General features: G+C 49.3%; 6 protein-coding genes across 6 annotated transcripts; 4 read left to right on the top strand and 2 right to left on the bottom strand.

Annotated features, from left to right (window-relative positions):
• Positions 1-719: 719 nt before the first annotated feature.
• FTJAE_11779 (calcium spray) lies at positions 720-3043 on the top strand (the record flags this gene model as incomplete). Its single annotated transcript, XM_037344757.1, has 2 exons — positions 720-2956; positions 3010-3043. The coding sequence occupies 2 exons, from the start codon at positions 720-722 to the stop codon at positions 3041-3043; spliced, it is 2271 nt and encodes a 756-aa protein (XP_037201225.1).
• Positions 3044-4790: 1747 nt separating this feature from the next.
• On the bottom strand, positions 4791-6614 carry FTJAE_11778 (WetA-like protein; the record flags this gene model as incomplete). Its single annotated transcript, XM_037344756.1, has 1 exon — positions 4791-6614. The coding sequence occupies one exon, from the start codon at positions 6612-6614 to the stop codon at positions 4791-4793; it is 1824 nt and encodes a 607-aa protein (XP_037201224.1).
• Positions 6615-17067: 10453 nt separating this feature from the next.
• Positions 17068-18624, top strand: FTJAE_11777 (DUF124 domain protein; the record flags this gene model as incomplete). Its single annotated transcript, XM_037344755.1, has 5 exons — positions 17068-17095; positions 17154-17183; positions 17243-18300; positions 18355-18528; positions 18580-18624. The coding sequence occupies 5 exons, from the start codon at positions 17068-17070 to the stop codon at positions 18622-18624; spliced, it is 1335 nt and encodes a 444-aa protein (XP_037201223.1).
• Positions 18625-19819: 1195 nt separating this feature from the next.
• On the top strand, positions 19820-21739 carry FTJAE_11776 (uncharacterized protein; the record flags this gene model as incomplete). The annotated part of the gene is made up of 1 exon (XM_037344754.1): positions 19820-21739. The coding sequence occupies one exon, from the start codon at positions 19820-19822 to the stop codon at positions 21737-21739; it is 1920 nt and encodes a 639-aa protein (XP_037201222.1).
• Positions 21740-22141: 402 nt separating this feature from the next.
• On the bottom strand, positions 22142-23857 carry FTJAE_11775 (PR domain protein; the record flags this gene model as incomplete). Its single annotated transcript, XM_037344753.1, has 1 exon — positions 22142-23857. One exon carries the CDS (start codon positions 23855-23857, stop codon positions 22142-22144), a length of 1716 nt encoding a protein of 571 aa, XP_037201221.1.
• A 215-nt stretch (positions 23858-24072) lies between these two features.
• On the top strand, positions 24073-24551 carry FTJAE_11774 (uncharacterized protein; the record flags this gene model as incomplete). The annotated part of the gene is made up of 2 exons (XM_037344752.1): positions 24073-24105; positions 24300-24551. The coding sequence occupies 2 exons, from the start codon at positions 24073-24075 to the stop codon at positions 24549-24551; spliced, it is 285 nt and encodes a 94-aa protein (XP_037201220.1).
• Positions 24552-26582: the final 2031 nt, after the last annotated feature.

Genomic DNA, 26582 nt, shown 5'->3' with positions numbered 1-26582 from the left:
CAGCCCGCCCCCTGGCCCCCTTCGACCTGCACCGCGTACGTATCAATTTATGTACTCGCTACGGTAGGTAAGGTACTTGCCGCTATTACGAGCGCTGACCAGGCCAGGTCGTACCTGCTTTCCTGTTGCCGCTGCCATGCTACCCAGGTTCCCGATCCCTCCCTCTCTCCCTTCTAGCCCGTCCACCTCACTCCTCCCCTTGGCTGTTGCCGCTGGTCTTCCTTTTCCCTCTCGTCTTCCCCCACACAACAAATTCATTTCATTCATCATCCGCGACAACGGGAAAAACCAGCCCATATCGACAACGACGAGACGACCAGACGCTGTCTCTTTCAGCCACGCCTCGTCGCGGAGACGATTTCTCGCCTCGGCCTTTCGCTAATTAACTTTACTTCTTTCTTTATTATCGCCTTACTCCGTTCCTAATTCTACGCCAATTGCCGCGGCCTCACTCTCGCTATCCATCTATCCAAAGTCAACCCGGAAGAAATTCACGTCTTTGGAAGCCATAATCTGTCGCCTCTATTTTCGATACTTTGTCGACTACCTCTATCGTCGGCTTTGTTTTGACTCATACTAGTAATCTTGGACTATTGGAAGGATTGGAAGTGCACTGTCAAAAAAGCACCCTGGACTTGTAACGACGACAACCAACTTTCCACCGAACGAAACGACTCGATCGACAAGGAACTCGATCATCAATAGGATACGTGGTCACGATGTGGTCTTGTATCATGAAACCACTGGCGGTTCTCGCCTCAGTGGCTGCCCTGGCCTCGCCCGTGTCTGGAGAGAAGATTCTCTACTCCAACTCGCTCAACAGTTGCCAGAAGGATAACGGTTTCAAAGCTACGCTCTTCAACGTCGCACTGACACCGAACAACGGTTCTGCCTTTGTCAAGGCTGTGGCAACCTCATCCATCCAGGGCAAGGTTATCTTCGACATTCGACTCTCGGCATATGGCTACCAGTTCCTTCAACAAACCGTAGACCCTTGTACAATCAATCTTGCTGGTCTCTGTCCCATGGTTTCTGGAAAGATTCCATTTAAGTTCAACTTGCCAGTCGGTAAAGAAAATCTCAAACAAGTACCCGGAATCGCCTACAGTGTTCCCGATCTCGACGCTACCGTCCGTGTTTATGTCAACATGTCTAGCACTGGCGAGAGCGTCGCTTGTGTCGAAGCTGATTTTTCCAACGGAAAAACAGTTGATCTCAAAGGTGTCAAGTGGGCTACTGCCATCATTGCTGGCCTTGGTCTGATCTCTTCTGCCGTTGTTTCCGGAGTTGGTCACGCAAACACTGCTGCTCATGTCGCTTCTAACTCGCTTTCCTTGTTTGGCTACTTCCAGGCACAGGCCATTCTTGGTCTCACCAGCGTCGGACTTCCCCCAATCGTTTCCTCTTGGACTCAGGATTTCCAGTGGTCAATGGGAATCATCCGTGTTGGTTTCATGCAGGACATTTTTACGTGGTATCAACGAGCAACCGGCGGTACACCCGAGTCTATTCTGTACAATGTTCGCCAAGTGTCGGTCGAGGTTCAGAAGCGAAGCTTGCAGGCTGCCTCTACCAGTATCGATCTTTTCAAACGTAGTGCCGCCATGATGCCTCGAAGTATCACGGAGCCCATCGGCCATGCTGCTGGGGCACTCGCTAAGCGCGCCAATATCCAAACTGAGGATGGCACTTATATCGTGTACGGTATTCAGCGAGTTGCTTTTAAGTCCAGGATCGAAACCACCAACTTGTTCATGACCGGCCTCACTTTCTTTTGCATCTTTGTGGTTATCACATGTCTGGCTATTGCTGCTTTCAAGGGTGTGTGCGAACTGTGCGTTCGTCAGAGGTGGATGGCCCCAGACAAATTCTTGGAATTTCGAAACGGTTGGATGACTGTCCTTAAGGGCATTCTCTTCCGTCTGACACTCATCGGTTTCCCTCAGATGGTCATTCTTTGTTTGTGGGAATTCACTCAACAGGATTCGCCTGCTGAGGTCGTTCTGGCTGTCTTCTTCCTCTTGGGAATGACATTCACCCTCGCTTGGGGCGCCAGCAAGGTCATTCGCATCGCTCGCCGTTCTGTTGCCATGCACCGCAACCCAGCCTACATCCTCTTCTCGGATCCCCAGGCCCTCAACAAGTGGGGTTTCCTCTACGTTCAATTCCGAGCTTCTGCTTACTACTTCATTGTCCCCGTCCTTGTCTATACTGTGGTCAAGGCAATGTTTGTTGCATTGGCTCAGAAGAACGATGTGGCACAGGCAGTCGGGTTTATCATCATTGAGGTCGGTTTCTTAATTGCGGCCTCGGTTCTTCGACCCTGGATGGATAAACCCACCAACTCATTCAACATCGCGATTGCTGCGATCAACTTCATCAACGCCATCTTTCTTCTCATCTTTTCTAACGTGTTTGGGCTGCCCAAGATTGTCGTTGGGGTTGTTGGCGTCGTGTTGTTCGTTTTGAATGCTGCATTCGCACTCATTCTTCTTCTCATGCTTATCGTCTCAACGGCCTTGGTCTTCTTCCGCAAGAACCCTGATGCACGATACCAGTTCATGGCCGATGATCGTGCCTCGTTCATGAAATCTCAAACCCAGGTCAACGCCACAACTGAGCTTGATGCTCTTGCCGCTACGGCCCGAGGTGACAAGGCTGGTTATAGCAACAAGCACCTCGATCTCGACGAGGAGGACTCGGTGTCGTCAGAGAGTTTGAGAAGACGGGCGGAGATGAACAACCAGTCCCAAACATCATTTCAGCGTGGCGATGTTCCTCCCCGCTCTCCTGTGAACCCCGCCATGCCACTTTTCCCCGCTGACGGACAGCGACCGGCAAGCCCGTTCCGCAATGCGTCACCAAACCCATACCAACAGTCGACGTCCAATCTCTCTCAACAACGGTCGGCAGGTGACAGTAGCCCAGGCGGTTACAGATCACAGAACAATGCCAGGTAAGCTTTCACGATTGACGAGTAGAGTGATGCACATGCTGATCCCTCTTTAGCCCTTGGCAGCGTGGTGCTGGTTACGATCACTAATCGATGTAACCGAGGATCTATCCATTTATCTCATGACAAGCTTACATTCGAGTCCCCTATCATCAGCGAAGGCTTCGGATTTGATGACCTTTTGTCAAAAGCGAGCCGACCCAATAGCATTAACACATCGAATTTTCTGCTATGGACGATGAGAGTTAGCTCTCGACTTAAGCGACTGAAGCCATTAATCGATATTGACCACGCCAAGATCGTGTTTTCTTTTTCCTTGTTTGTTTCGTCCTACTCAAATTTCTTTTTGGATGGTTTGTCGAAAGCATGACGACGGCGTCTGCGTTGAGACATGGCGTTGGTGATAATCGAAACCCTAGTGCTCTTACGAGTATTTGCTTTGTATATATAAACATTATCGGGAAGGGATGAGGAATGCACTTTTTCACTGGATTGGGATGGCATAGGCACCAATCCACGTTCGATATCCGAGGTAGTATGCCACAGCTTAGAAGATGCGGCAGTGGGGAGCTTGACTTCCCATTACATGTACCCAAATCAAAACCAAAAAATTCCAATAATCGAATCGCTGTCCACGTGAATGACAGTGGCCTGAAATACCTAGCCTCCTAAGTCAGCTTGAGATTGAGATTCATTGACATTCCATGTAAGTGCATTGCATTATTTATCTATTGAATAAGGGTTTTCTAGTGACTGGCACTTCCGTGGCTAAGGGAGAAGTAATTATCCATGGAGGCTGAATCAATTGTATCTAAGCTCAGTGCTCGGTATGGATGATGCAAAACCAGCCATCGTAGGGATTGAAAGCCTTGAACACTCATCCATACTTCCATGAAACGCCTCGGACGTTGAAGAGGGAAACACCAAATACCCAGCCTCCCCAACCATCCGTACAAATACAATGATTATTCCATATCTGAGAGGAACAGCAAGAGTTTGCGTCTAAACGAGAGGCTTTAAGATATAGTGAGGAAGAGGTAAAACAAGACTACTCTAAGTCCTGTGGTATGACTATTGGTACATGACGAATGGTATATAGGTAAGGCAATCAGCAAACAAGCGAGGCAAAAAAGAGCAAATTCAAAGAAATGGAATTTTGTGAGACCACGAATGTCTCTGGACTAGTAGGCTTTGAGAGCCAAAAGACTTGTTGAAGGGAAGTTTGCCAAATGGAAGACCTAGGTAGGTAGGTAGGTAGGTAGATACCTAGATATAGTCGATGGACTGATGAGACTGAGTGAGTATCTCCCGTGTTCGTTAGATTCGAGTCCGATGAAAAAAGTGCGCAAAGGCTTGAGATAAAGTGAAGATGGTGGAAAAAAGAGAGATAGAAGATTATTGAGAAACACCGTCGTCGAGAGTTATGATAATGAAAAGATCAGTGCCTATCGCAGTTGGCGATGGATGTCGTTTGTTGTCGTGATAAATGTTTGTTAACCTCATAGAGGCAAGGCTCCAGGTCCCTCCATACCCCCTTTCCATGGATGTCCCCTTTCAACGCCCACCCTTCCCTTTAGCTCCGATGCAAATTGGGATTGTCTCACCGCCAACACCAACACCTGCCACTTGATTTCTTAGTCCTCCCACGTCAATTCATATTCTTCTCCTCCCCCTCCTTTCTTTCATCTCTGCATCATCAAATGTTTATTGATGGCATAAAATGTGAAGTCGCATTTGAAAAAAGGCTGCGGCAAGTCCCGACAGCCACATACGTGGCCTCATGCAGGAACCAGGAACCAAAATTCAATAGACCCGATCTGGATTGAATTTTGAGGGGTTAAAACGCAAAGCCTTGTTCCATCAGCTTGTCGACATCGCCACCTGCTGCTTGCACCGCTTTCATGGCCGCCTCACTTAATCGTCGCCTCCGTTCCATCGCCTCACGCTCTCTTCGCGCTTTGGTCTTGGAACTGCCGCTCGGCGCAACACCTGTCATGAGGAGACCGCCGTCGCTGGGAGTAAAATTGACGAACCCGATCTCGCTGCCGCCTCCACTGCTGCCGCTTGCATCTCGAGACCGCCGTTGCTTGCGCATTGCCGTGGGAGTTCCCGGTACTATGCCTCGACCCGAGGCGCTGCGAGCTGATGCGACGGACCCGTTGGAGCTGTGGCGCGAGTGCGCTGTGGCGGGCGTGGGTGGAATGGACGGCTGGCGTGTCTTGCGAATTGGAGAGCAAGACAAGTGTCGTGCTCCAGAAGAAGGGGCTCGTGGCGGGCGATGGCGTTCTGATGTTGGAGGGATAGGCGGTGGAGGGAGGTAAGTCTGGGTGTTTAACGAAAGGTCGTGACCGGGAGCCGAGGCGTTTCGCGGTTGTGGCATATGGATCATGAGGCCAGCCGAATTGGGATCATGAACCTGATACTCGTATGGCAACTCCGCATGCTGGGCATGCATGGCAAGGTTGAGGCTGGCGTTTTTCTGCTGTTGCGGATCGGCTACAACATATTCGCCATTCTGGTTTAAAAGATTTAGATCCCACCACCCGCTTTGATGAGGATTTTGAGCCATATACTCTTGCCCCGGCCATGTCTCGGGTGCAGCACCCACAACAGGAACAGGTTGCTGTTGTGGGTGAGGATGACCATGGGCTTGTGGGTGTGGGTGTGGATGAGGATGAGGATGGGGATGCTGGTGTGGATGAGGGTGTGAGTGCGGGTGTTGCTGATGCTGCCAAGCTGACTGAGGAACTTGCCCTGCCATGTCGGGGTGGTAAAGACCAGGTTCAGTCTTGACTCCTGGGGATTCTGCTGGTGTGTGGATGCCGTTGGTGCTGAAAAAGCGGAGAGAGTTGTTCGGAGGCGGCTGAGGAATTTCACTAAAGGGATCGTCACAAAACCCATGAACAAAGTTGGTGCTATCCGGCCCGCATGTCGGCGATGGGGGGAATGCGTCATTACCGTTGCTATATTCGTGATGCTGCAGTCGCAAGGCTCGAGGAGGATTGTCCATGGTCGGAGAGCCTGGGCGGTCTATGGCAACGAGCTTCTTGGGTTTGCGAAGTTTACTGGCTTTACGAATCGTGGATGACAGTGCCTCGACGAATTTGTTGGGTTTCCTGGCCATTGTGTTGGGTGGGGTTGGCGATGATGGTTGTGAAATAGGCACCCGCTTTCCAGGCGAAGAGTGCAATGAAATGCCATCAACTCGGGGTAGTTCTGGGTCCGACATGGAAACTCGAGGCACCAGGGGGGGCTTCTCTTCTGCCAGTCCAACGGCACTCGCAAGTGCGAGGCTTCGAGGATCGACCTCATGCGATGCACTTGCGACAGCGGATGAGGCTGGCTGAGAGGGGATTGTCGCGTCGACCTGAGAACTGCAGGAGAAGAAATCAAACTCATCTTCAGTTGTCGAAACGCCTGATGAGGCAGACGCAGTGGACTCGGCGGGATGGTTGAGGATAAGTCCATTGGCCAGGGCCGGCATTGATGGGTTATGACCGTGTGGATCGGCCATAGAGGACGGGATTTCGCCATCAAAGTTGAGAAACTGACCAAAGAAGTCGTTTGATCCATCGTTAGGTCCATTGTCGATATCCTGCCAGTAGAAGCCTGGGTCGCGGTCGACAGCCTCAACCCGATAGGGCAAGGTCCAAGAGGCCATTGGGATACTGGACTGTTGTTCTGCAATAGTAGTTGAAGCTGATGGGTGAGGATGCAATGGAGGCGTGGTCAGCCAAGCGAGTCACCTAGGGCTGGCTGAGAGAGTTACGGAAGACGACGAAGATGTCGAAGTGGAAGTGAAGGTTGATGGCATGAATGAGGTGAGAGCCAAAAGAATGGCAACGGAGGGAATGAAAAGAAGGAGCCAGACCCGGAGCCTGAGGAGTCTTTGAGCGATAGTGAGAAGAGAGGCGAGAGGCCTGGGCCAGTCAGAGGCAGCAAAACAAAGTTCAAGACGAGCAACAAGGGACTCGGCCGGTAAGCGAACGAGACCTGGCAAGGCGTGGAGATGGCCGAAGTCAAGTCAATGGAGCAACGGACAAGCTAGCAACGGGTACCAGAGAAACGGGCAAGACACAGGGACAAAAATCAAGGTTGGTCTTTGCTGAGAATAGTAGCAAGATATTGATGAACAGAGTCAGAATCAGGGTCATGAGAGTAAGAAAGAGAGGACTGCGAATTCACTCTGGCGTAGCAACGAGACCGTTGGGTCGGGTTGCTACTTGGATGAGGGCGATTTGGGTGCGACAGTGGGAGGAATGCACGGGGCTATGAGGGAGCATTCCATTGAGAAAGATTCTCGTGTCATTGACAGATGATTGACCCCCCTTTGTCTGTTCCAAATGGGAATTTAAAGAGGACGATCTCTTCCGTGTTGCAAATGTTAATTAATCGAACGAGTGATATGTTTATATATAATTGACATGAGTTTTGACGAAATAAATGATATTCGCCATGAGTTGACGATTGAGCGTGAGTGAAGAGTCATGGCTGACATGACTCTCCTGAGACGGCAAGTGGTGATGCTCTGGACGCCCGAAGACACCCAATACTAAGTGGTAGAGGCGCTGGGATGGGCTAAAGTAGAGTTTACGGGTGTACCTACGTTAGCCTAGCATTAGTATTAGTATTTATGGGCGGGAAGGGCGAAGGCGAGGAGCGAGAGGGGAGAAGGGGAGAAGGGGAGAGAGGAGAGGAGAGGAGAGCGTGTGAAAGTTTGAGTTGGGTCGGTTGATCATGAGCGGAGCGTTGCTCTCAACTGGGCACAGGTACAGATGTATAGAGTTTAAGAGCTCGTTCAAATTGATCAAAGGATTGACGGTATGACGTCCAGTGATGATCTTTCCACCAGAGTACAGCATCACATTACGTCTCTTGCAGCACATCACATCTATCTTGGGTTTTAGTTTCTGATATTGAATTGATTCTCGTTCAGACTAACAAAGCCCCTGGCAGCTTTCTAGTGCCCCTGGTCCTGGCCCTGATCCTGGCTTCGTGCACTGTACCTTGCAGCCCGGGCAAAATAAATTGGTTGCATTGCATAGTTGCATCTGACATGACATCCAATACAGGGGGGTTGATCAGATCTGACAGGCTCTAGGCCCCCTAGGCCCGTCTCCCCTCCACTATGATTGTCATTCAGTCCCCCCTCCGATCGATCATCGCCCTCACCCGACACATTCAATTAAAACAAATACATACTGTACATCTTCATCATGGATCTTTCTTCCGTGAATGTCTCATGTCTCATGTCAAGAATGCTCCCTCAGCCTGTCTGACCTCGTCGCCTCATCAACGCCCCAGTCCTCATGACTCTCAATTGTAAACAAATGAACTTTCTGTTTCGTCTGAAGCCTCTTAGATTGCGGAATCGCTGTACCTAGGGGACTTGGTTCCCTCCCCCGTTTATTATTACCCGCGTCATTGGCGAGCCCAGACCGATGAAACTCTTTCCAGAGGCTTGCGCTGATCTGGCGTGCGGCTGTCGACGGCACCGATGAATCGATTTATATGCGACAGTCGCTCATACGATGGGCAGAGATCCCTCGCTGTGATGCGTGGGAAATGAAGACGCCTTTGCCGAATGACACGCTATAGTACCTTAGACACCCGTTGCTTACGTATCTTGGCGATTTGTCAGTGGACGCTCATGGCCTTGCGGGGCCGGCGTCATCCACCCAGCCCCAGTTGGTGATGGCTTCACCAGCCGTGCTCGATAGAGTTTACAAGTCGTCCGATTGAAGCCTGACCCACAATTGAGTTGTACTTCTTATCATTCTTCCACTCTTCGTCAAAGTGACCCCCATTGGTTCAGAGCTTCACACAGAAGCAGCTTCCCTGCCTGACAGTTTGTCTAGTGTAAATTGTATACGATTTGCTTGATTTCCTTCGTGGTATCCCACGGTGTACAGTTTCGTCTGCTCATCGAGATCAGACGCCGTGTGGTGCTCTACTAACGTACAATAGTACTAAATACCGATATCGACTTTGTCCATCGTACAATACTAAGCAACAGTCTTGTCTTGCTTCCCTGGCCATAGCCTTTGAACCTTTTGGTCATGGGCTCCCTAGATGATAATGCGCCACATGCTGGTCCTGTCTTCCAAGCATATAAACCTTGAACGCCTCTTACATGACCCGTAAAGAACATAATATCCCCGGCCGTGATACCATAACTCCAGGCTGTGATTCCAAAGATAAAACAAATAAAAAGAAGAAGAAAAAAATGCAACGCCTTTGCCCAGTCATCCATGACCTTGTTTCAGAAGGCAGATGCTTCGCTCTTGTAAATGCTCCATCCGTGTAACGCCGTGATGCGTGAGTCAGTCATCCTTGAAAGGACTACTCTGTAACATGAAGCCTGCGCCAACCATGTATGCCGTTTAAATATATATATATGTTGAAGAAAGCACCGCAGAAATTTGGGCACTTCACTGTGTTGAAATAGCCATCTGGGAGGCTTGTGAATCTGAGCAGCCTCTGACGGAGGTTGCCGCAGAGTGGGTTTGCGAATGCCTACTTCTCTTTTTGTCGCGTCGTCGCATTCGAGGTACACTGTGAATCGTGTTGCGACAACGACTTGCAGCATCAGCGGATCTTCGATACCCAAGCTCGTAACGCTTCTTAATTCCGTCAGGCGTACCAGTCGTCCTTCGCGGTACAAGTAGTTGAAGCCAAGAGAAATCATCATCGTCTTCACAGTATCCTTCATCCACTTGAAAGCCGCCATTTGCATTGGGCCTGTACGATGACCTTGAGGCATCACCCAGACCTTCACTAAGAGTTGTCGGATCAACAACAATGGGCATAAATGGACTGAAAGGTCCTTCATGGGCATAAGTAAAATCCTCTTGGGCGTTTCTCGGATGACAATTACGGGATTTCGAAGTCTTCATGTCTTTGTGGGGATCAAGCTCCATGGGGTCGGAACCTTGATGGTTGAGTATCGACTGTACATTAATGCAGTCATCGTCGGGTAATGAAATAGGCGAGAGAGCGGTTTCTGGGAGCCGTGTAGTCGAGCGGGAAGAGTCGTAATGGAAATGTTCCAAGGAAGAGCTGCCAAGTTGTGAAGCAAGGACATCAATTGATTGAGATTGAAGAGGCCGAGTAGACTGGCAAGCAGAGGCTAATGATGATATCAATGACGAGGCGGGTGGTGAATTCGGGGGTGATAATGGTTGTCGGACTATTCGCGCGTTTCCAGGTGTCATTATTGTAGTTGCACTTGGGCATGAAGCAGTGGTATTAATGTCCTGCTGGTGTTGGTGTTGGGGTGCCTCTGAAGGCGAGTCTCTCCACTGGTTTCCTGTGTGAGGCTCGCACATCGCTAGAGGCAGCTGGGGATGATGGCTTGCCCCATGGAGTTTGAGTGAAAGAGAAGGTAAAGTGCCTAGAACTTGAGAGATGAAAGACGAGATTTAAGACGGGAATAGATGAAAGGAAGATCAGAAGGAACAGAGACGGAAAGGGAACCAGGGCAGGACAGGTAATATGAAGGTATCCTCGCTGCGCTAGAAGAGCAGGCGGCGTTGACGCCGCTTCATTGCTGGGGTGGGCCGTGGAGCGGACTACTCTATGGTGGTGGTAGTAGACTTAGTACCTTGAGGTTAGCCTTGGAACAGTAGGTACTTGAGGTTTAGTAGGCTATCTGAGTTGCTAACTCTGTGCAGGTCATGTTTTACTGGATTCAGCTTAATGATCCGACAAGATGGTAGTAGGGGCGGGGGTTTTATTAGAGTGCACAGCCCATCGAGTAAGGAGGGTATCGCTGGACAAACGACCTTGGGTACTGCACGTAACTCGGCTTGTCAAAGTACTTACTTATTGTAACGTATCTGTACTGTATTTCTTTGTTTCTGGCAGATTGTCTGCATCCATGGATGTCTCTACCGAAGGCGTACATAACTGGCTGGGTGTTACGCCCGTCCAGTGACCGTCCAGCTGGAGCAATTAAGCCTCCTCCACTGCTAGGCCTGCTCTAGGTTGTACCGACAGCCGGGTCTTTAAACCCGACAGCGTGTCCTAGGGTGGTCCCAGTTGCGGTGCAGGTGGAGCTCCGGTCTTTCGTACAAGTGCGATTGGCTCATCGTGGTCTTGGCGATTCCTTGGCGCTCTCACTGTTGGTGCGAGTTGACATGGATGCAAATGCACATCAGCCCATGTTGATGTCCTTTTTGCCAAGGGTGAGCCTATCAGGAGTCTCTGCACGCCTCGATGCAGTTCACGCTCGAATCGAATCAAGTCAAATCAGCTCTCGCAATTGAACGTCAATCACTCTGTCCGGTAATATCGCTGTCCAGTCTGTCGGAAATAGCAGTCATGATTCGTTCACATATGAATTGTACTGCAGATCTTGCTACCGGGTCCGATCTCAATCTCACCCCTGAAATCATACATATGTACATGAAAAAAAAGGGCTGACCGTCTTGGAGGGTTGTCAGCTTGAGTATTGAGCGCCCACTGGCGTCAGCGTCTGCACCACGACGCGGGATTCGACCCAAGGAGAGCCCTTAATACCGCCTGTGTTTGCTATACTGTAGCTGTTTCCATCCATACCACCTCGCGTCTGCCCTTCGCCGTCATCTCAGCGGGAAAAGGGTTTATTTCTCGGCGTTGTCTAGCAATTCAACTATCTCAAAACCCTAGTGCCACCCTCTTCCAAGGCCCCCAGTCTGAGGTCCCTTTGCTTTGGCTTGGGCAGGTGATTCTGATGTTTCAATCGAAGAGACTCAGAAGGTGTTGGAATGTTTGACCGGCGAGCATCTATCGCTTATGACACAACAGAAACCGGTACAGTATCTGACAGGGCTACGTGATACATGATACGGCACTGGGATGCACAGACATCCATGATCCCATGTGCTCGGGCGTCTGATGCATATTGTTAGTTGCAAATGCTACGATACCCCAGTGTCTTCTGCTCACGATCTAGCATACCTAGCATAGGTACTAGGTAACCAACAGATGCATCGTCCTCGTAGGGCAGACACTAAATGTCCGATTCCACGTCCAATCGCATCTTTCCATTTCCTTGGGTCCCCGCCAAGATCTTCAGCTTTCCGCCGTTCCCTCAACAGATCATCCGCTTTTATCAAAAACCAAGATAACTTCAGAAAGCTTTCATGGATCCCCATCTTTCTAGGCAACTTCACTAATAAGTTACCTGAAACAGTGATGTGCTATTCAGTGTCTATTAGCCCCAAGTTCTAGCACGTCCCTTGACACGGAGAACCAGGGAAGAGCCTGGCTCTTGGCTCCCATTAGCACTCAGCGCTAAACTCTTGTAAGCTGAACCTCCGAAGCCATAAATCGTCTCGGTGCCGAGTGTTAATTAATGAGTCAGGAGAAGAGCAGCGACCACACAGCAGCTATTCGTCAAGCCTCGTAAGATTCCCAGAGTTCAAAATAACCTGGGTTGTTGAGGCTTAATTAGGTTCTAAATCCGTGGATCTGGCTCATAGATTTGCAAGTCGGAATTGGCGTGCTGATAATCAGCCCTCCGATCGCTTGAAAGCCTGTGACGGAGCAGGAACCAACTTCGATCGGGATCAAACTTGGCAATCCTCTGCTGCAGCAGGACCAAATCGTACGCTTAAGTGACCGCGCTTCGAAGGAGCTGATTCCCTGTTTGCATACACCGCGATGACCAGATACTGATCACGATCGGTATATGTATGCTGATCAGTGTATACCTGCATATGGATGAGCTTCCCGCAGGATGGATATTTCCACAACACGACTCAAACCATATTGATTGAGATTCTCGAAAACGTGCTTGTGGTCAAATGGGGCCTCACGAGGTGGTGTTTTGTCAGTCTACGCAGGTCAGCATTTCGAAACGCATGAGGCGGTTTCTAGAGCGCTCTTCGGTAGGACCTATTTCTGCCCTTTGTGAACCAACCAACACCAATGCCAGTCTCAGCGGTCTGGGACAGATCCAAAGACATGGCCCTGGAGCCCTACTGTATTGTCGACCGATACACAAATAGGCTCCATCTCCGGGCCACGGTGTTGGTAATGCTGCCGTTAAAGACAAACCCGAGTCAAAGGATCGGATTGTGTGTCATCATCAAGAGCATATGTGACATTTAGTTAGAATGAGCCCGCAAGGGGCTAGGCTAATTTTTCGCCCTTAATTCTTTGAACGGGTTGTAGGTCTGGGCTTGTCGCCCAACTTAAGGGACAGTAATAAGTGAGCGGCCGCTGTCACAATCAATGTTCCTGCTTTGACGTACTAACTCCACGTGCTGTTATCACTGTTACTGGTATACGGGTTTTTGTGTTACTCGGACCCAAAAAAGTTAGCTTCTCAGACGCCCACAAGTCAGCATGAGCTGGCCGGCCCCAGGGAGCAAGAAAACATCAGACCTTGATAGACGGTGTGGAAATAAACTCAGCAAAAGGTAACCTAAGCTTATGCCAAGTTACCAGAGTCTTTTTTATCACTAAGGATCGAGGTCCTGAACTTTCTTTCCTCCCCTAGGTAGGCTAGACAATTCATCTGGAAGAGGAAATCAGATCGCTTCGGCTATTAACCCACGGGCTAAGATGCCCGATCATGTCTCACCCAGGATTGATTTTTCAGGCTTCTTAAGACCAGAGGCGTTTGTCTGACTGGGGTGGGAGCATGATGCGCAAGATGAATGCAAAGGGGGGGAACACAAAACTCAAGAATCAGACTGGTGGCAGGAAGCTGGATCTTAGTGGAGGCCAGTCTTACGATTTCTGTCCTCTAACGTTAGAGTGAGAGTAATGGGAAGTAAAGTTATCAACCACTTGAGCTAATCTGGAAGAAACTCATCTACGATCTGCTATCCACTTTAGCCCGCCGATCTCTCTCGGGAAGTTCGTTCTAGGCCACCTAAGCTTATTACTGTGTGACATGAATCTCGACGCTAGGCTGTTCTGTGGAGAGCAGTAGAGTAGGTATAACGATGCAACGCATGGGAAGACCTGGCTGAAGTACAGCGGGCGCAAATACCATGCAAATGTTTGACCCAGAGACCCAGCAGAGAACTTCCTTTTGATAGGGACCGATTTCTGTGAAAATCGCCATTCGTCTGTTATCTTGCGGATACTCTCTACTCTGTAGTGATAAGTCTTTCGCAATTGGCATCTCGATCTTGCTACCCATGTTGGCTAAAAAAAGGCTGCTCCTCGACTCAGGAAGGCAAGCCGATTTGCTGAGTTTGTGCTGGCCAAACTATTAACGTTTTTTATACGATTCTTATTAATCATGCCTGGACCTCAGCTTAACAGGCAACTATTCACGCCTCTGGGCTGATACATAAATTGGGTAGCAGGTAGGTCACCTTTTCACATTGCTAAAGAGCCTTACATATCAGCTATTCTTATGACATATCATATTAGTCGCCTTCTTTGGGAATATTTATCGCTGACTTGATGGGGATGTTTCGGAGCTTTCGTTCCACCCTGACGATGAAATTCCTGTGACATTTTGATTCCCTGAAACATGCATACTTTATTCTTCAGAGAAGTGTGAGATGGATTCTCCATCCAAAGACTTGTTGGAGCCCTGGTGATAACATGCTAAACCTCTACGAGAACAGTGCTGATCTTTCGCCGTCACGGGAAAGCATGCTTCTCGCCTCGACGGAGATTACATGGCTTTTGCGCTACGATGTTGATCCTTTGTGGATGATGTCCCTGCATGAGGCTGAAAGCCGTTCATTTGACAGGTTGTAATACGATCTGATAATATGCACACTGGTGTTCATTCTCTAGTGCAAGCTGTTTCCAGTCACTGGGTCCTCGCACCCAAACTTTGGTAAGCGTTATCATCAACAGTAGCCGCAGCTCAACATCCACAGCGCCATAGAGGTGGTTCGGCGAACTTGAACGTCTAGGCTACTATTGAAACACCACCAACCACAAATACCATCCTTGTGCACAAGTGGCGTCTAGGCTTCGGTTATCAAACCTGTCAGTTAGGGACAAAGTCTCTCCGACATGCATCGGTTCCAACAGCGCTTTCAATAGTCAAACTCTAAAATACATCTACGACGCCTTGGTTCTCTTTCGGGTATCTCGTAAGTTTACCTACGGCGGTATTGGCCCAGCCTCGCCCTGCCATGTCGAGGCCAACGGCCACGAGGTTGAACGGCGTAAGGAATCAACGGTGGTGTTGGTTTGTTTGACGCAAGGGCCATGTTGTTCAAACGTCTGGATAATTCTTGCTACACTCTAGAAATAATCAAAATACATAGGCCACTGCGAATCGCCCCAGGCTGTTGTGGCAACCACAAAGGCCCATGGTGCTTCTTCAGCTACCGCAGGAGAGCATGTCCTGCAAGGCAAAGCGGAACGGAACGGAGCGTCCATCCAATTTGTAGGAATCACTGCATTGTGGCGTCTGGAGTGCCATCATGGGACACACAGAGGTGGTTTGGCCATTGTAGAAGGGCAGACTGACAAAGAGCCATCTTCGCAGAGCAGCCTGCCATAGGCCAGCCAAAAGATAGCTGTTCATGAGAAGCACAAGACGAATTACATATCAGATATAGACGCCACTACCGGGGCGTGGTATTCCCGGGTCATGGAGCCATATCAACGTCACTAGCATGTGCCATCTCAGTGTCATTGGGTGAATCAACCTTCAGCATGTTCCACGATGTCGATCTTAGATCGTGCGTCCTGTTTTCCACGACACTCTGTCAGATCTGGTATGGCCGGTCAATACCCTGAGCATCAACTTTTAGGTTCAAGATGATTTCATCAGTTGGCACCCTTAACATGATCGCTTACCAAGCTGAAGGCTCTCACAAGTGGCTTGTTGTGCTGCATGCCTAAACTTGTTGAGCGTCATGGCTGACATCTCGTTCCTTTGGAGATGCCATTCTTCAAATTAGATCCTTTGCAGACTGCCTCTCGGACCCTAGGAGCAAGACAAAATATTCATCACGCAGACGCCTAGCTACGAATGTTGGATGAATTGTGGCGCTAAGCCAAACAAGTTTGTATGCGTGAACAGCGGGTTTGACCTCTGGAAATACTTGTTATCATTAAACTTCGTGATGCACAAGAGCTGAAACCGCCATATCCTTGGCAATGGGAATAAACACATACCCAGAAACTACCAGGAAATGGCCATGTCGATGGAATGAGGGCACCATGGGTAACGAGTCTTGGCATGCTGTAAACAAATGGAACTTGGGGTAAGGTCTTCGCGGTCGGTATGCAAAGAGACTTGATGCATCTGATTAAGATACCAAAAACAAACGGTTGAAGTGTATTAGGACGTGATCATCTAAAGCTGGTCCAGGATTTCCATTTTTGAAAGCTAACGTTGGGTCTCACGTTCTCTTGTCAAAGCCGTATCATGTCACATCACGTGTAAAACGTCGTTCACTACTGCTATACGCCAAGAATAGGAAATTCATTGATCCACCACGTGATGAGATGGAATACCTACCTAATGGCGAATCTATAAGTCTGAGGTTAGGCTCTTTTCCATGGATTCAATAGAGTCACAGCTGGACCCAGAGCTTCCGAATGGAGGAGAAAGTCGTGGGCTAATTTTCTCTCAAACCAATAGGGTCTTGGAGATGCTAGCTACGCGCTGACTATTGCCCCGCGTAGGCGCTTACGTTGAACTGGCCACAGAGCTCATTGAACCAGGGGCCGATCGATGACTTGATGGCACTCAGTGATTGGGCATGGCCTTGAATGAAACAGCCTGTATACTGCAGCTTGTGTTGCATTTGTTGTATGAGTAGCGGGAACTTGGTCTTTTGGGACGCGGCCGTTTCGTTTCGATGGTGAGGCAAGCAAATGCCGAAACAATATTGAAAGGGATTTGGCAAGAAATATGTAGACGGCAGGATGTTCTCCAGAGTGTTGTAGCTCTTTCAGTGCAGGTATCTCCATCATCAAACTCCAAGACTCAAGTATCGTGGTAGATGGAACCTGATATCAATGCGGGGCTACCCTAGCTTGGCACATGTTACGGGCGGCTAAAGGAAGCAGAGTCGAGCTGTCGTAAGAGGCCAGGCTCTCTCAGGGTCTGAACATTTTCTTTCCCTCTTCATTTTATCCTCCGGCCCAGAAGCTCTTGTATTCTTTCTCTCATTGCGGTATTGCCCCTATTAGTTATGGCTAGCCAGCAGCATTACTATCCTCGTAGGTCCCCATCGAGTTTTGTATCATGACAACGAAACTGATCATGACACCTCAATAGCTCCGCCCGGCGCGACACAGAGCTCACCAGGTTCGCAAAGCTCTCCACAAAGACCTTTTGGCAAAGCTGACCATACGATCTCTGAATAGCTCCTCAACCGCAGCAACAGCAACATCAATATGCGCTGCCACCGACCTCTCCTCCGGCTAATCGCACACAATTCTATCCTCCTCCACCTCAGCCTCAATCTCAACCCGGACAGGCTGTGAACTACCCTCCTCCTCCTCAACATACGCCATCTCCCCAAGTTCCTCACCAGCCGACACCGATTCACTATCCGGCTCCTCCCCAGGCTCAGCAGCAAACTCCCTCTCCACAAGCCAAGCATCACTCTCATAGTTCCTCTCAGGGCTACTATCCTCCTCCTCCAACTTCGGCACCAGCGTATCAACAGCACTTTCAGCACAACCTGCCTCAGGCGACACCTCCACCCTCGCAAAATCAGTATCATGCGCCGGGCCAGCAGAGCAATTTGGCCATGAGGCCTGGGCCAACTCCTCCAGTAGCGACTCCTCAGTCTACTCAACAGAACTTTGAACCGCCACCGCCAGTATCCCCTTTGGATGATAACCAATATCCCATTGAGAAGCCCAAGCAGGAGCTTGAACAACAGCCTGGAACAGCGGTTGCAATGACTGTGTCTGGGGCACCCGAGGCTGGTCATTTTGTTGGGGCAGGGGCCACGTCTGATGACGTTGGAACATTCAATGGTGGCAGCTACCGTATTAGCCACCGCGATACCAACACGATTCTCACCATCCAGCTCGCAATGGGCTGCCCCATGACTGGCAAGCCTGGTGCGATGATCGCCATGTCTCCCTCGGTTACTTTGAAGGGTCAAATCAAGTTCAGCATGAAGAAGATGATCACCGGAGGTGACATGTCAAGTTCGACATATATTGGCCCTGGAGAGGTTCTTCTTGCGCCCCACAGCCTTGGTGATATTACTACTCTTCGTCTTACAGGCAAGGAAGCCTGGTCCGTAGGCCACGATGCATTCCTAGCTTGCACCCAGGGTGTTATTAAAGACTTCAAGAGACAAGGATTGAGCAAGGCTATGTTCAGTGGTGAGGGTCTTTGGGTCTATAAGATCAGTGGTGTAGGGTTGTTGTGGGTTTCGAGTTTCGGTGCCATCATTCACAAAACAGTAGGTCTCTTGAACGTATTTTCTCTTGTTATCAGAGGCTAACCTATGGACTAGCTTGTCGAGGGGGAGAAGTACATTGTGGATAACGGACATCTGATTGCCTGGAACTGCAAGTATGTAATGGAGCGTGTTGCCTCTGGAGGTATCATCTCAGGCATTGCTTCAGCAGAGGGTTTGGTTTGTAAATTTACTGGTCCGGGAACGGTCTACATGCAAACCCGGAACTCGGTGAGTGATCTTTTCTGTCTGTGGTCCTTTCTGTCACTAACAATGTTATAGAGGGCGTTTGCTGCTTTCATGGGTGGGCAGCAGTATCAGGGATAATTGTTTCGTGGAACCATGAAGAGCATGTGAAAGCGAGTGCCTACCTTTGCTATGTACCTTAGTGTTTATTCTTCTTGAAATATCTCGGGCTTTCTTTTTGGTTGCCGGCCGTCTCTGGATACCTCTAATTTACCTATCTCAATACCAAAGTAGCTATCTAAGCACCTTGCCTACTTCCGCTCACAAACACGTGCTATCAGATTTTCCCATAAATTCCTGATTTCTACTATGGTACGAAGTCTTTGTACCTTTCTGAACGTGTCGGAGCTCGCTGTCCCCTCCTTCTTGAATCAGTTCTGTCACCCAGTCGAGTTTTGAGTCTCAGGGAAAGAGCCCTTCTAGGGGGGCAAGAACTGACAAAGGCACTGCAGTTTAGTTCTTTCTCCGTTCTGTAATTCATCTAATCGCGCCTTCCATATTCTCAGCATTACTATCAAAGCAGTCATTTTCACGCTCGCCCTCACGTATTTGCTGTTTTCCATCTTCACCACCATAGGTAGCTTGGCCTTCATTTGCAAGACAGCCAAACGCCCCTTTTTGGACAATCTATCCCGCTATACGCAGCATTAAAACAAACTGTGTCTGGCAAAGACGCCTGAGAAAAAGCGAATTTACTTGTCAGCGATCGTCCCCGAAGCTTATCAAGTTCCCCTTTTTGGCACCCCCATCTGTGAGGCAAGCTTAGCACCTTTGCTGCGAAGCGCCTGACCACGCAGTTTCCCATATACGAGTTTCGATTGGATTACTGGTATCTCCATATAGGTATATTGCCCTAAAAGTTGCCGGCCGGCTCACTTTGATGACTCGGGATATTGGTTGTCTGATACAAGAATCGACACTGACACCCGATTTAGGCACCGCTCAACATTTCCTCCGTCGGGGGTACGACTTTGGGTTAGAGACTCACCTTGGTTTTCTGATGAATTGAAAGAAATGCCTGACGACAAATAGAATCAACAGGCTAAAAACTTCAAACTCGAGACGTATGCACTGTTGACCGTCAAGAAAATACTCAGAAGAATCACTGGCATACGGCACCAAGCACTTGTTCTGTGTTTATATAGAAGCATTCGGCATCTGTAACACTGGCAGGCACTGGAAGACTATCTTCCTATGATCCAATTTGATTTGGATTCGTGGTGCATCTGGCAATCCCCGATCAACGCATTGAGACGTTCAAGACTCACATTTCGGCATGGCCTTCGAAAAGAGGATTCGAAGCCGAAAGGCCCAATCCATGATTACAACCGACACAACCGCTGATGATTCTTTTGAGGAACTGTCTTCGGCACCGTCTCTTTCGCGGAGAGAATACTCCGAAGATAACCTCGGTAGCTCAAAATTTGCTGAAGCAATGAAAAACCCCGACTGGCGTCGACGCGATGGATTCAGTGCTTCTGACCATATAGACACAACCAACAGCATAAATCAAACCAGGCCACATAGTCGAGAGACTCCCAACAATGGTACAGAAGGAGAATATATCTCCCATATGAGGAATGGAAGCATATCTCCATGGACTTTCATTGACAATTCCAATCAATTCCAACCTTGTCTATGCGGTTCTGAGACTGATACCAAGGATTCAAACGTGTCTTTTGCCAACCAAGAACATGATAATGTGCAGGCAGCTGGTGCCATGAGTGGGCTCTGTACTATCCGGCTTAACGTCGACCTGGCCGGTGGCCACAGCAAGGACCGCCAACTCCGCGTTCTTCAAGTTTCACCCCTTCCTTCTTACGCTGCCAGCCCACAGGAGCATAGAGCGGCAGTCCCTAACATTGATCAAGAGGCTCCTATTGCCTACGTGCAACGTGTTGTCAGAACACAGCGAAGAACTATGCAAAGAACTGATAGCTCCAATGCGGAACGATGCCGAACTCATCGCCATATTTTCCCCACAGAGGCCGGAAACGAGAGTGAACTCGACAAAGAAAGGACTAAAAAGGCCAGGCAAGCTGTACTGAAGGACACAGCTGTTGCCAACATCGGCAGCACACATGGAAAATCTCAACCGGAAGTACCCAGCGGCCCGTCATCATCAGCTGAGCAAACCAGAAAGAGTGAAGAACTCGAACGCAGAAAAGCTGCTTTCATGAAAATTCTGCAAAAGCTTCAGAAAGGGTCAAAAAATGAGACTGAAAAAAGCAAGAGATATATAGATAGGCCTTTTATCAGCCATGGTTGTCCTTGGGGCCCAAAATCAAGCCAGCAGCCGAGCCAATCTAAACAAAAAAGCTCTGATTCCGGTATTGGCTCTCTTTATAGCGATCCACGGAGAAATAATGACTCATCTAATGACTCCGGAATCCGAATTGATTCTGATGTCCTCACACATGGGTTGAACCCTAGGGCAAGGGAATTCCTGTCATTCAAAAGAAGTTTCCCGGCAGCACCTCAAACTCTGGGAATTGTCAGTTTTTCAGAAGACGAGATTTTGAAGAGTAGATTGTTAAGTCAAACTGAGAATGGAAGCGAAGACATCGTTGGAAACACCATCAGCACTGCATCCCATAACATGGACGACATTTCTGTTCCCGCACTACAGTCAGACATTGGTGCCAACAGTACAGAGAGTACATCTGTTCCAGTGATAAGTACAGCCGATTCAACCAAACAGGACTCAGAAGAGATCAACTACTCATCGAATATATCGCCGCCCGCCCATTATGGATCCCCAGGGGGTGCTTGTGGCCCTTCAGTGCGAAATATCCTCACCCCTGGAGTGCTACCTGGTCTGGGACTTGGAATCCTGCCAACGCCTGCCACGTTCGGTAATACGCCGAGCCTAGCAATGTTTAATCCTCTTCTACAACAGTATCCTGTCGCATCAGGTCACTTCATGGGCACTTCTGCAGCGCCTCAGATTTTCTTCAACCCAACGCCGGGAAGTAGTTGTTATCAACCTCACCCACACCCTGTTCCCAAACCAACCAACCCCGACCCAATTCAGCAGCAAAAATATGAAGAATACATTGAATGGCGTAAAGCTCATGAGCCTGGATACGCACTTGCATGCAAAGGTCGGCAACAACGCCGTGCCCAACGTGGTGTAGCAACGCAACCTGGATCAATGCATCACGCTTCGTGCGAAGGAGCCCAAATGGTTCAGTGATCAGTTTGGATGATAAGATGTGGAGAGAAACTTGAACAAAAAACGAAGATGTTCTGATATCAGCAACTCTGTCGTTGTGCAAACCAAGCACGACCAGATCAAACTATAAATTCTCGCATTCATTCCCTCCTTGTATCCATTACCTGTGCAAGACAGAACATCAACCCATTCTTATCAGAAACTATCAAAGTTAGGAACTTGTATAGGTACGATAGTGGTATAATAATTGAAGAAACGCCAAGAAAACCCCTTAAATACCCAATGCATTGTTCGCGACTCTTCAGTATTACGACCCCAATTTGCAGATATATCAAAACGCATTCCGACACCAGTTTGTGAAATGCAAAGCTTACAAAGATAGAGAAATGATGCACAGGTTGTATGAAGCCAATCGTATGACTTCTAGCATTCCTCACCTTCTGCATCCTCATCCAGGCCCTCGCCATGAACACTGGTTAGCCTTGATAACTCTGTCTTAGCCGCCTTCAGCGGTTGAAATGTCTCCCAGCGTCCGTTGGTGGACACAATGACACGAACGTTGGGGTGAGAAGCCCATTGCGTGAGAGCCTTGTCGTTTGTACCCCCGAAAACGACATGTGGCTCCTCGTTCTTCGCGGCACGCTCAAGGTGAACAGCGACATGCTCCATTCGGTCATCCCAAGTCTTATGGCCGTTATTGAAGACTGTTGTGCAGCCCTTAGCTGGGCAATGCATGTAGTCTGGCAATTTGCAACGCTGTCGGAATGCTTCCTCCTGTAGCTTCTTCTCCTGGGCTAACCAGTCAGGAGGGAAGGTCTTGTTTTTCTTGTCAGCCTTGGCAACCTCTTCAGGTGCGTGCATCCTGCGTATGTGTTGTGTGTAGAGGTCTTTTCTTTTAAAGACCCTGCAATGCGTAGCGTTGCCCAGAACACATTTCAGTGGGGTTGAAGGATATCCGCAGGCACCAGTTGTACAAAGCCAGTAGTGTAGGTTCAAATGCTGAGCGGAAACATGCCTTTTCCATTCATTCTTGTTTGCAAAAGCGTGGTTACAGCCCGCAAAATGGAAGACGCAGATGAAAGGGCGAGTGTGCATGGCATTGATGTGTTTCTGCAGTGATACGTCGTCGTTGAACACTTTCTGGCAATGCATGCACGATATGCTTTCGCACGAGGAGAGTAATTTCCGCGCTTGGGTACCGTGGGTAACAGGCCGTGATTTGGTAACCTTTCCTCTGCTAGCATTGGTACTGGAACTTAGTCGCCTGGCGCGGCTACGTCGACTGCCACCTTTGGCATTTCGAGGTGGCTTGGTTCTACAGTTGGGTCTATATTGGTCGTCACCGTCGTCGACATGGATAGTCTCAGCGTCGTTTTCCAGATTTACGTCCAGATCCGTGTCGTCAGGATCAGGGTAGGTCGCCTTTGTATCGGGTTGAGGATATAAATCTGGAGGTGAAGGGTCGAAATTCGATGGAGAACTCGAGCCGGCACCTTGGTAGATGGAATTGGGAGTGGCGCCGTCAAACTCAGTATTCATGTCGAGGGTGAAAGCATTGATCTCTTGCTCCTCTGTGATTTCTGAAAAGGGTTGACTTGGTTCAATGACAGCCGGGTTCACACATCCTGGTGGACCACTTGACAGCCCATAAAGAGAGACACTAGGTGACAGAGAGCCTGAACCAACGATGTTCGGAGACAAGACTGCAACATCGGACGGCGTAGAAGGACCTAGAGTGCTGACATGTGCATCATTGTCTGTCCAATTGGGACTTTGTGGTCCACTCGCAGCTGATGATGGTTGGTAGGACATTGGAGAGCCCTGGCGAACTTGTGAACTTTGATGAGCAGGACAACTCATATCGGGGTAAATTCCGGCATATCGAGTGCTTGGGATATCAATGTTTGACGCAGCGATGAAGTAGTTGCTCTGAGGCTCCTGCAGATACCTCTGCATGCTGTTGGCACCATAGTAGGTGATCTCGTGGCTGGGATAGGGTGCCATATGTTGAAGAAGGGGATCGATTTGGCAGGTGAAGTCTTCGTGATTGATTGAGTCAGGGCCGGAATAGGAGAAATAACATGTGTCAGATAAACACCTAGCTCCGTTGTTCCTCTCATAGGGTGATTGGAAAGTCATGGTGTTAACAGATCCCCTTTTGTTAAAGAGGCACTGTAAGTAAGGCTCTTTGCGGCGAAAGAAAACAAGAAGAACAAGAGCACGGTATGCCAGAGCTTTCAAAGCGAAAGAAAACCTGGAGGAGGAAGAACCACTGAGCTGTTCAAGTTCTAGCGCCAAAGTTAAGAACCATTAGGTCTGAAATGGCGAATGGGCATGTATATCAAGAGTGCAAAATGTGCGACTTGGTAACGCAAGACGTTGGACGTGTAAGTCACCGGTAGTGCAAGCTTGGGGAACTAGGCAGGGTGAGTGGGAGGCTTTGTGTAAGTAGGGATTGGGGGAAAAAAAAAGGAAGGTCATAAAGAGTTGACCAGAAAAGGATTGCTGGAACCTGTTGACCACAATAGAGAAGAGTCGCCATGGTGGAGGGCGAGGGCAGACATCTTAATAGATTATAAAGACCCCAAGATTTGTATGTCCAGAAGGTCTCGCCAGCCTATCTGGAGAGTCCCGCCGACGCGGGCATTGGGCACTCCCTGAGTTGGTCGAGCAGAGCCTCAAGTACGTACCTCAGCCTGAAGAGGCATCGGTGGAAGTGGAGCGCTGCGCTGATCCCATCTATTACTCTTCAGGACGACCTGCAGCGGCATGGGACTCCAGACCTGGCCCTGGCGGCCTCGCCCTGTCATCCTTGGGAGAAGATGGTGTGTGAGCCGGGACGGAGCCGTCAGGTCGAAGGGTACCTTGATGTAGGTAGTAACAATGCCCAAATTCCAATCTGGTGGCCGAGACGGGAGATTGATGACTTTGTGAGCTGTAGCTGCTGGGTGAGGTGGATTTTATCCCCCAGGCTCTGCTCAGGTCGATATGCACTTGAATCCGAACAACTATCAGACACTGTCGAATTGAAAGCGGGTATGCATCTTTGAGAGAAGTCGTATTGACATTGTCTTCAGTCATTGGCGGCCAAGTCCATGGCCGCTAATGTTAGTCCAGGGCACACGGGGGTGAGTGAGCTTAACGCCACGCAAGAGGACGGTAAGGCCCGTTCAGCCGCCATGTCAGTATGTACTGCACCAATGTGGATGGATACGTGCCAGTGTGAGTGAGTCCAGGCATTCCTTGCAGCCGCAACGGTGATGCGATGGCGATGGCGATGGCGATGCGTTGCTGGCGTTGAATGTTGATAGGCCTAGAGAGCAGGAACTGTGTCTGTGCCCGAGAATGAGTAGGCTAGGGATGAGCGGAGCATCCTCCGGCAAACTGATGCTGATGGCTGGCCTGCTGGCCTAAGACAGTTTGATGCAAGACGTCGACGTCTCTTTTTGGTGATGGTTATCTCGAGTAAGGGCCATCATTGCGCGAGCGTGGATAGCCGCCAAGTCAGAGTGAGCCTGTAGCATTTTAATAAACCCAGTAAAATCCGCGTCAGCGGGTTAGGATCGCGATTAGTGGCGGCTAATATTTTCCAAGAATGACCCTTGAAACGTCCATATCATGACGAGTAGGTGCTGTGTCATGTGTGTCTACCTGTAGTACCTACTAAGTCAGGGTTGAAGATGCTGACAATTTGGAGACCTTGATGAGAGTGTGAAGCATTCCTTCAAATGGCAGTAGTGAAGAACTCTTCCTTATCCCCAAGAAACGAAATCACTCACAGTTGAGGTCCTCCACAGCGAGCTGGAGCTGGAGCTGGAGCTGGAGGAAATGCCTCCCAAGCACTAAACCTTTGTGGGCTAAGTCTACCACAGATGAGCACCTTAAAACAGTAGGCGGCCATCGCCTAGATCTTGACCAATAGCGAGTACTATAAGGGAGGCTAGTGGATTGCTAGAGCCAACAGACTTACAAGCATTACCTCGCCCGACCTGGGTCTTCGCTGTCACTCCCTTGTCCCTCCACTGTTTGTGGGTTCCCGCCCCATGCCATGCCATCCCATACCATCCCGTCTGACACCAACGTCACCTTGGTGTACATGCACCGTATATACGCCCATACGGTGCAACTGATTAGGACAGAGGCAGGCCAGTCTGATTTATCGCACGGGTTTGGCTTTCACCTCTCATTCTATCGGCACAAAGACCCCTTGTCGATGTCGATCCTCAATGACACCCAATCTCCAGTCTGATAATCAAGACTATCAAGACTTGCAAGAGTCCAACAACAGAATCTCGAGAATGCCTGTCCAGGTCCCCATTTCTTCAGCGTCTACTCGGTACTAGCCTATGTATGTTATCAATGTCATGAGAGAGTAAGAGAGCATGCTTGTAGCTTCTTCGAGAGAAGAATCTCTGCAGCATTGTAATTATCACCGGAAATGTATGTGAAGAGTACAGCGATTTGATCAAACAATTGGGTTATCATCCAGCTCTGGACTCGGGACAACGCACTGGTGTAAGTCCATATTGGTTCGGGGAGCAGGTCAGCATTGTTCTTCATGACAGATATCAATTATGAATCATCACAATACAGCAGCAGGGCTGAGTCCATCAGCTACATACACCTCCCTTCGCATGCACGCACCATGGGGGCCGTCTAGGTCAAAGATTGATGTCTGCAGGGCGATGTTACATTGATGAAGAATTAGCAGCCCCCAACATAAGCCATGGGACTGTCCTGTAATATTGTATGCCAAATGAATGTCGAGTATTACACTTCAGCTGAAGCGAGCTGGATGTTGGATTCATCTATTTTGAGTCATGTATATGTACGAATACGTAAACTTACGTCTGGGATCTCGATA

This window comes from Fusarium tjaetaba, assembly GCF_013396195.1.
Source record: "Fusarium tjaetaba strain NRRL 66243 chromosome Unknown NRRL66243_c0000300, whole genome shotgun sequence".
NCBI classification, from domain to species: Eukaryota; Fungi; Ascomycota; class Sordariomycetes; order Hypocreales; family Nectriaceae; genus Fusarium; species Fusarium tjaetaba.
This window is presented reverse-complemented; position numbering and strand designations above follow the sequence as displayed.